Source organism: Malurus melanocephalus, unplaced genomic scaffold, assembly GCF_030028575.1.
Source record: "Malurus melanocephalus ecotype Western Australia unplaced genomic scaffold, MMel_1.1 scaffold_818, whole genome shotgun sequence".
Classification (NCBI taxonomy): domain Eukaryota; kingdom Metazoa; phylum Chordata; class Aves; order Passeriformes; family Maluridae; genus Malurus; species Malurus melanocephalus.
The window spans coordinates 147,265-156,272 of record NW_026624050.1 but is presented as its reverse complement, the minus strand read 5'-3'; the positions used below and the strand labels follow the sequence as shown (position 1 = coordinate 156,272).

The 9,008-nt window shown below is 58.8% G+C and overlaps 1 protein-coding gene across 1 annotated transcript in view; it reads left to right on the top strand.

Moving 5' to 3' along the window:
* Positions 1 to 9,008, top strand: part of ITPR3 (inositol 1,4,5-trisphosphate receptor type 3) — a 55,182-nt gene that overhangs the window by 15,425 nt on the left and 30,749 nt on the right. The window contains exons 7-24 of the mRNA XM_057385369.1: positions 194 to 496; positions 580 to 675; positions 1,668 to 1,718; positions 2,186 to 2,328; positions 3,051 to 3,150; positions 3,802 to 3,962; positions 4,623 to 4,764; positions 4,953 to 5,114; positions 5,195 to 5,367; positions 5,458 to 5,577; positions 6,246 to 6,428; positions 6,514 to 6,765; positions 6,972 to 7,116; positions 7,240 to 7,390; positions 7,673 to 7,869; positions 7,978 to 8,107; positions 8,616 to 8,673; positions 8,821 to 8,986. Coding sequence (XP_057241352.1) covers positions 194 to 496; positions 580 to 675; positions 1,668 to 1,718; positions 2,186 to 2,328; positions 3,051 to 3,150; positions 3,802 to 3,962; positions 4,623 to 4,764; positions 4,953 to 5,114; positions 5,195 to 5,367; positions 5,458 to 5,577; positions 6,246 to 6,428; positions 6,514 to 6,765; positions 6,972 to 7,116; positions 7,240 to 7,390; positions 7,673 to 7,869; positions 7,978 to 8,107; positions 8,616 to 8,673; positions 8,821 to 8,986 — 2,733 coding nt within the window. The remainder of the gene's footprint in view (positions 1 to 193; positions 497 to 579; positions 676 to 1,667; positions 1,719 to 2,185; positions 2,329 to 3,050; positions 3,151 to 3,801; positions 3,963 to 4,622; positions 4,765 to 4,952; positions 5,115 to 5,194; positions 5,368 to 5,457; positions 5,578 to 6,245; positions 6,429 to 6,513; positions 6,766 to 6,971; positions 7,117 to 7,239; positions 7,391 to 7,672; positions 7,870 to 7,977; positions 8,108 to 8,615; positions 8,674 to 8,820; positions 8,987 to 9,008) is intronic.

Below are 9,008 nucleotides of genomic sequence, written 5' to 3'. Positions count from 1 at the left end.
GAATCAGGATGTGCTTCAGTGAGCACGGTTGGGAAAGGCTGGACTTAATAATAATTAAACCTTAAAAAGAGGGAATCATAGCCCTTATCCCATCCTCAGAAGAGACCCAAAAATATGAATCTCATATTAAATCTATAGCCTAGTGATTTAATATTTGAAGTTTTTTTTTGAGGAGGGGGAGCAAGATTGATCTTTATGTACACCCACGTCCTCTCGCCGTAATTTATTTTTAAAAAACTTATTAAGCACTGACTTTAAATCAGACTTAATGACCTCGGAGGTCTTTTCCAACCTGAAAAAGACTCTGGGATCCTTTCCCCCTGGCCCTCACCCCTCTGTCCTGGCGCAGGGGGAYGTSGTGAGGCTGTTCCACGCCGAGCAGGAGAAATTCCTCACCTGCGACGAGTACAAGGGCAAGCTGCAYGTCTTCCTGCGCACCACCCTGCGCCAGTCGGCCACCTCGGCCACCAGCTCCAACGCCCTGTGGGAGGTGGAGGTGAGCAGGGAGGGSATGGACGGGGTGTTGGTGACATCCTGGACCCTCCTGTGTGTGGCTGAGCTGTCCCCTGCCCGTCCCAGGTTGTTCACCACGACCCGTGCCGAGGGGGAGCCGGCCACTGGAACGGCTTGTACCGCTTCAAACATCTGGCCACGGGCAACTACCTGGCAGCAGAGGTAAGGGGGTGGCAGAGGGGAGCAGGGACGTGTCCTGGGGCTGGGCCACCCCTTGGAAAGGCAGTGGCCACCTCGGGCAGGGAATGATGCCCAGTTTTCCACTGGTTCCCTCCCAGTTTGCTCTGGGATCCCCAGACTCCTCCTTGCTTGCAGGAGATAATCACACCACACCATCACCATCATTTACCTGATTTAGGGTCAAACTTCCCCCTGAAATCCCACAGCCAAGGGTTCACCAGCCCAAATTTGGCTCATTTTCTGGCCCAGGAGGACAGGAGGGGGTGGCTGGGGCTTTTCTGTGCCAACGGAGCGAGTGGCACAGCCGGGTGCGTTGGCAGTGGRACGTGACTCATCCCGCTGTCCTTGCCCGGGAGAGGGTGGGGACAAAATCTGGGGCTGCCAGCACCATCTGCCAGGTGTTTCTGCTCCCATTTAAGGCCAGCTTGAGGCCTCCTGACAGAGGCACGAAGGAGCTGCTGCACTGGGGCACTGGGGTGTGTTTGGCACTGCCAGGACTGAGGGCTGTGCTCTGCTGCCAGGGCAGCGGGGACATCCCGGGGGTGACAAAGTGGAGAAAACACCCAGGAGCAGCCCCTTTCCATCATTGTGGGATGGAAAACAGCAAATTTTGGGGCAAATTTTGKGGCTCTGAATGGGTTTAAACCCGAAGATGCTTGGTTGACACCTGAAGAGGAAAGAAGATCTCAGACCGAGCCCATCCTGGGCTGGTGCTGCTCACTGAGAGCTCAGCCTGGAGCCTCCAGGGAGTTCTTGCTGCCCCACAGAGCCCAAATCTGCCCCCCTGGGATCCCCCATCCCACTCCCAGGGCTGGGACATGGTGCACTGGGCACAGGTCACATCCTCCAGCCCCAGCTGGGCAGGTTTCCTCGCTGTGTTCAGGGAAGGCAGAAATAGGGATGGCCCACCGTCCCCAGGGGTTTGGGAAGGGAGGACTCACAGCTGCCTTTCATCTCCCTCTTTGACTTTTCAGGAAAACCCAAGTTATAAAGGAGACGTGGCTGAGCCCAAAGCAGCGCCCACGGTGAGCAGAACCGCTGCTGCCGCTGCCCCAAGCACGCCAGCTCCCAGCCAGGGCMTGAAAGCAGGGAAATGTCCCCAAAATTGTCCCCAAAACAGAGCCCTCTGCAGGGTCTGCRGCCCAGTTTGTCCCACTGTGCCAGCACAGCATCCCCCGCCCTGATTTTAGAGCAGTGTCCCACCCGTGTCAGAGGGGTCTCGGTGCATGTTGGCTCCCCAGGCCACAGGGAAATGCCCGGTAGATGAGAGAGCTGTATGTTCAGGGGGGGTTTTCTCAGCTYTTGGCGAGKTTTTGGGGKTTTTCTCAGCTTTTGGCGAGGTTCTGAGAAGGGGGGGCCTCGTAGCTCAGCTCGCGCCGCTTGCGCTCCGCTCGTGCGAGGCTCAGACCCGGCAAAGCTTCTGCAGCTCCCCCGAGTGCCGTGGGCTCCGAGACCCCCGAGCCGGGCTCAGAGCCCCCTCCCCACTGCACAGGGGGGCAGCAGCCGCGCCAGCCGCAGGAACACGGGCGAGAAGATCAAATACCGCCTGGTGGCCGTGCCCCACGGCAACGACATCGCCTCGCTCTTCGAGCTGGACCCCACCACGCTGCAGAAAACGGATTCGTTCGTCCCTCGGTACGGCCGGGGAGGGGAGGATGGGTGCTGGGGGAAGGGCTGGCGTGTCCCCGTAGGGGTCACTCTGTGACACTCTGAGGACACTCGGTGAGGGTCACCCACCAGGACACTGGGAGGGTCAGGATGCTTTGTGGGGGTCACCTGCCCGGACACTCCATGGGGATCAACCACCTGGACACTCCATGGGGATCACCCACCTGGACACTCCATGGGGGTCACCCACCTGGACACTCCATGGGGATCACCCACCTGGACACTCCATGGGGATCACCTTCCTGGACACTCCATAGGGGTCACCTTCCTGGACATTCCATGAGGGTCACCTGCCCGGACACTCCATGGGGGTCACCTGCCCGGACACTCTGGCCCACCAGAACACTCCATGGGGGTCACTTGCCTGGACACTCTGTGGGGGTCACCCACCTGGACATTCCATGGGGGTCACCCACCTGGACACTTCATGGGGGTCATCTGCCCAGATACCCCATGAGGGTCATCTGCCTGGACATTCCATGGGGGTCACCCACCAGGAAACTGGTGTGAGGGTCACCCACCAGGAAACTCCATGGGGGTCACCCACCTAGACACTCTGGCCCATGAGAACACTCTGTGGGGTCACCCACCTGGACACTATGTGGGGGTCACCCACCAGGAAACTTCATGGGGTCACCCACCTGGACACTCCGTGGGGGTCACCCACCAGGACACTGTGCTGTTGGCAGGAACTCCTACGTGAGGCTGCGCCACCTGTGCACCAACACCTGGATCCAGAGCACCAACGTGCCCATTGACATCGATGAGGAGAGGCCCATCCGCCTCATGGTATGGCCCCACTCCTCCTCCCTGCCTGGGATGATTCCCTGAGAGCTCCTGGTGGGCTCCTTCCCTCCCAGCACCTGGCGGGGAAACACCCGGGATGATCCGAGGGAGTGGGTGGACACCAGCCTGGAGGCCACCCCAGTGACCCACCTGGTCATCCAGACTCCATCCCRGTGATCCAGAGTCCACCCCAATCACTCAGACCACACCTCAGTCACCCAGAGCCCATCCCAACCACTCAGACCCCACCCCGGTCACCCAGAGCCCACCCCAATCAGAGCCCATCCCAGTCACCCAGATCCCACCCCAATCATTAAGACCCCATCCCAATCACTCAGACCCCACCCAAGTCACTCAGACCCCACCCCAGTTACCCAGACCCCACCCCAGTCACCCAGAGTCCATCCAAATCACCCAGAGCCCATCCAAATCACCCAGAGCCCACCCCAGTCACTCAGACCCCACCCCAATCAGTCAGACCCCACCCCAGTCACTCAGACCCCATCCCAGTCACCCAGATCCCATCCCAATCACCCAGAGCCCACCCCAGCCCCTCTGATGTGCCCACACTGGGTCACTGATGCCAGCAGGACAGTTGGGGACACTCCTGGCCTTGCCCTGTCCGTGTGACGCTGTTTCTCCATTGCTCCCCAGCTGGGCACATGCCCCACCAAGGAGGACAAGGAAGCTTTTGCCATCGTCTCCGTGCCCGTGTCTGAAATCCGGGACCTGGACTTTGCCAATGACGCCAGCTCCATGCTGGCCAACGTGGTGGAGAAGATGAACGAAGGGTTCCTCAGCCAGAACGACCGGAGGTAAAAGGGGAGATGAAGGGGCAGTGCTGGGCTCCTCCAAGGGCTCCCCAGCAGGATGAGGCCCCTGCCTGGTGCTGGTGCCAGCGCTGCCCTCAATTCCCTGCCCACAGCCCCAATCCACGCCTGCTTCTCCCAGGAGCCCGGCGAGGAAACCAGATAACAGCACGGCCCTGCTCCGGCCCCTCCTAGAAAAATATCCTAAGAAAATATCCCAGAAAAAATATCCCAGAAAAATATCCGAGGGGCTGGGAGATGGCCCCACGATAGGGGCGGCCGCCTTAGTCACAGTATTATTTTTAGGTGGGTGGGTTCWTGGTGCTTCCTGAGCAAACACAGATCCCTGTGGGACCGACTGAGGGAGCGGCTGCYGCCCTGCCAGCCCTCCCAGCATGAGGGTGACCAAGGGGACAGAGGCATTAAATGCAAAATTAACGTGTGAAGTGTGAGCAGAGCCCCCCAACATTCACCCTGGCACATATAGGAGCCWTAGGGGCTGCAGGTCCAGCCACTGACCCCATCAGGGAGTGGAAGATCAGCCAGCAGCTCCCCTGGCTGGTTTTTGAGGCTCTTTGGTCCCTAAAACCCACCAGCATCACTGCAGGGATGCCAGTCTGGGTGGGTGAGCAACCCCCAGCCCGCTCACCCTGCATCCCTTGGCAGGTTTGTGATCCAGCTGCTGGAGGATTTGGTGTTTTTCGTCAGCGACGTCCCCAACAAYGGCCAGAACGTGCTGGACATCGTGGTGACCAAGCCCAACCGGGAACGGCAGAAGCTGATGCGGGAGCAGAACATCCTGAAGCAGGTGGGTGACATCCCGACACGCTGGGGACATGTCCTGTGGAGATGGACATGGCCTGTCCTGTCCTGCTCAGGGCCACTCTGGTGGCCAGAGCGATGGAAAACCCCACAGGGCACGATGTGGTGTCCAGCTCATATGCACGGGGTGATKGCTGGAGCAGGACACAGCCCTGACCTCTGACTTTTGGGCAGATCTTTGGGATCCTGAAGGCCCCGTTCAAGGACAAGGGCGGGGAAGGGCCCCTGGTGAGGCTGGAGGAGCTGTCGGACCAGAAGAACGCTCCCTACCAGTACATGTTCCGCCTGTGCTACCGCGTGCTCCGGCATTCCCAGGAGGATTACCGCAAGAACCAGGTGTGGGGGGTGTCCCCCCYGTCCCCATGGGGCTTTGTGGCACAGGGTGACATCACTAACAGCCCCTCTGCCCGCTGCAGGAGCACATTGCCAAGCAGTTCGGGATGATGCAGTCCCARATCGGTTACGACATCCTGGCCGAGGACACCATCACGGCCCTGCTGCACAACAACCGCAAACTGCTGGAGAAACACATCACCAAGACCGAGGTGGAGACCTTCGTCAGCCTGGTGCGCAAAAACCGCGAGCCACGGTGAGTTTGGGGGTTCTGTGGGGTGCTGGGGGGAAAAGGGGGGCTCWGGGGATCCCATCTGATGGCAGAGCCACCTCTGTCCCCCGGCAGGTTTCTGGATTATCTCTCGGATCTCTGCGTGTCCAACCACATCGCCATCCCCGTCACCCAGGAGCTGATCTGCAAGTGCGTGCTGGACTCGAAAAACAGCGACATCCTCATCAAAACAGAGTGAGTGGCCGAGGGAGAGGGGGCACGCTGTGGGTTTGGTGGGGGGTGGGTGTCGGGAGCCCGCCAAAGCCCCTCACTCACTGACCACCCGCAGCTGGGCAGGAAAAATTTAACAAAATACATGGAATATATGTAAGTGTAAAACACTTACAAAAGTTTTATAGACTTCACAATTTAGGACATCTATCTGGGATTCCCCAATAAGAAACAACAAATGCAGTAATGTCCCCATAGTCTAAAGAATCCTCCCCAGACAGAGCCTAGTTTACACAAAATATTCCAGAGAGAAGGCTTCACCCAAGGTTGGAGCCTCTGGTTTTAAGATATCACATAGCACGCTGATCCCTCACTGAGGATGTTTGGTTCTTGGGTTGGAATAAGGACCAGGAGAGATCCCTCATCAAACACTATCACAGATGAAGCAGGCTCTAATTGAGAATGGAATTAAGTTTATTACTGGCAAAATCAGGGCAGGATAATGAGAAGTGAAATAAAAGCCTCAAAAACACCTTAAAAATAAAAATAAAAGCCTTAAAAACACAGCCTTTCTACCTGGCCCTAAAAAAAAACCCACTGCAGGGTGGGCCTGGTCCAGCTCCCAGGGGATCCCTCAAGGCACAGCCTCTCCATCCATGGGAGCATCTCCAGATTTCCCCTCTCCTGTCCAGGCTGAGGCCAGTGAAGGAGATGTCCCAGACCCACGAGTACCTGAGCATCGAGTACTCAGAGGAGGAGGTCTGGCTCACCTGGACAGACAAAAACAACGACCACCATGAGAAAAGCATCCGTCAGCTGGCGCAGGAGGCCAGGGCCGGCAATGCCCACGATGAGAATGTCCTCAGCTACTACAGGTGATGCTCCCGGGGCTCCTCCTGTCCAGGTGAGGCTGTGAATGTCACAGGGCCTCACTCCCTTCTCCCCCTCACCCCCGGGCAGGTACCAGCTGAAGCTCTTTGCCCGCATGTGCCTGGACCGCCAGTACCTGGCCATCAAGGAGATCTCCCAGCAGCTGGGGGTGGACCTGATCTTCCTGTGCATGGCAGATGAGATGCTGCCCTTCGACCTGCGCGCCTCCTTCTGCCACCTCATGCTGCACGTGCACGTGGACAGGGACCCCCAGGAGCTGGTGATGCCCGTGAAGTTTGCACGGCTCTGGACAGAAATCCCCACAGCCATCACCATCAAAGAGTGAGACACGCCTGGGCTCAGGGTGGCTYGAGGGACAGGGCAGGRTGGGGGTGGCAGATGCTGTGGCAGYGGGTGGGGGATGTTTTTGGAKGTCTGAACCATCACTGCTGACCACAAGGGCTCAGGAGCTGCCCGGGCAGTGCTCCAGCCAGCTGGGTGTGAGGACACTCGGTGTCCCCAGCTCAGCCTGACATGTCCCCCCGCAGCTACGACTCCAACCTCAACGTCTCACGCGATGACAAGAAGAACAAGTTTGCCAGCACCATGGAGTTCGTGGAGGATTATCTCAACAACGTGGTGAGCGAGGCCGTGCCCTTCGCCAACGAGGAGAAGAACAAGCTCACCTTCGAGGTGCGGGCACCGCYGCTGTCACTGTCACTGTCACCGTCCGGCTGCAATGTCCCTGTCCCCCACGCTGGACTCTCCTGCCCAGACCCCACCACGGCGAGTCTGGAGCTGCCTTGTCCTCCCCAGGTCGTCAGCCTCGCCCACAACCTCATCTACTTCGGCTTCTACAGCTTCAGCGAGCTGCTGCGCCTGACACGGACCCTGCTGGGCATCATCGACTGCGTCCAGAACCCCCAGCTCATGGGGGGTTTACAAGTCTACAACGATGAGGTGACAGGTGAGTCCCCATCCATGGCCTGGAAGGYGTTTTCCATGGTCTGCCCAGTGTTTTCCGTGGCTTTTCCCAGTGCTTTCCAGTTTTGGTGGCAAGAAAAGCAGACCATGTTTTCCACTGCACCAGGACACGGGGTGGTGAGCCCTTGGCCACACCAAAAGAAATGTTGGGCTCCTCCTGCTCATTCTCTGATCAAATCTACAGCATTTTCCTGCCTCAGTGGGTCCTTCATTGATCCTCTGCCACCCCTCTCTCCACCTCATTTAACCGTGGCTGCCTCCTCAGGGAAGAACGTGCGGCGGTCGATCCAGGGCGTGGGGCAGATGATGTCCACCATGGTGCTGAGCAGGAAGCAGTCCATTTTCAGCGCCCCCAACCTCAGCGCCGGCTCTGCCCCAGAGCAGGTGGACAGAGGGAGGAGCATTGAGAGCGAGAACATCGTGGTGATGGAGACCAAGCTGAAGATCCTGGAGATCTTGCAGGTTGGAGGCGATGGATGGGTGTGATGTGCTTTTTGGAAGCAGGGGGACACAGCTGGCATGAGGAGGGCACTCAGCCCCTCCTGACTTCCTCTTCCCCGCCGCTTCCAGTTCATCCTGAATGTGCGGCTGGACTACAGGATCTCCTACCTGCTCTCGGTCTTCAAGAAGGAGTTTGTGGAGGTTTACCCCATGCAGGACAGCGCGGCCGACGGGACGGCTCCGGCCTTTGACTCCACAAGTAACTCTCCCACTTTGCTCCTGGTACACCCCCAGCTCGGCAAACCCCAGGGGCTGGGAGGACACAGGTGGCGGAGGTGACATCTCCAGCAGAGGTGACACCTCCAAGAGAGGTGGCATTTCCAGCATAGGTGACATCTCCAGCAGCTGCTGCTGGCAGGGGGCAGGGACGGATGGAGTTCAGGTTTTGGTGGGATGAGGTATCCTGAGTCCACCACAGATGCTCGGAGCAGAGTTAGGGAGCGGGGTTGGTTCCTGTGGGTTCCTGTCCTGAGTGCACCACAGATGCTCAGAGCAGGATCAGGGAGCAGGGGGGGTTCCTGTGGGTTCCTACCCTGAGTACACCGTGGATGCTCGGAGCAGAGTCAGGGAGCGGGGTTAGTTACTTTCCTGAGTCCATCATGGATACTCACAGCAGGGTCAGGGAGCAGGGGTGGTTCCTGTGGGTTCCTKCCAAGGCACGGGGCTGGTGTTGTCCACCCTTTTCAGTCGCTCCCCTCTCCCTGCAGCTGCAGCCATGAACCTGGACCGGATCGGGGAGCACGCCGAGGCCATGTTYGGTGTGGGGTGAGTYCCTGTCCCCACAGCTCCCCTGCCCMTAGRGCYGTCCTCCTCCTGTCCATCCYRCCCAGGCTGGGAGCTGCAGSTGACAAGGAGGCTCAGAAGGCCACCACAGCCATCCCCAACTGTGTTAACACTCCCACCCCGCTGCAGGAAGTCRAGCAGCATGCTGGAGGTGGACGACGAGGGAGGGAGGATGTTCCTGCGGGTGCTGATCCACCTGACCATGCACGACTATCCCCCGCTCATCTCGGGCTCCCTGCAGCTCCTCTTCAAGCACTTCAGCCAGAGGCAGGAGGTCCTGCACACCTTCAAACAGGTGATGCTGAGGGGATTTGGGG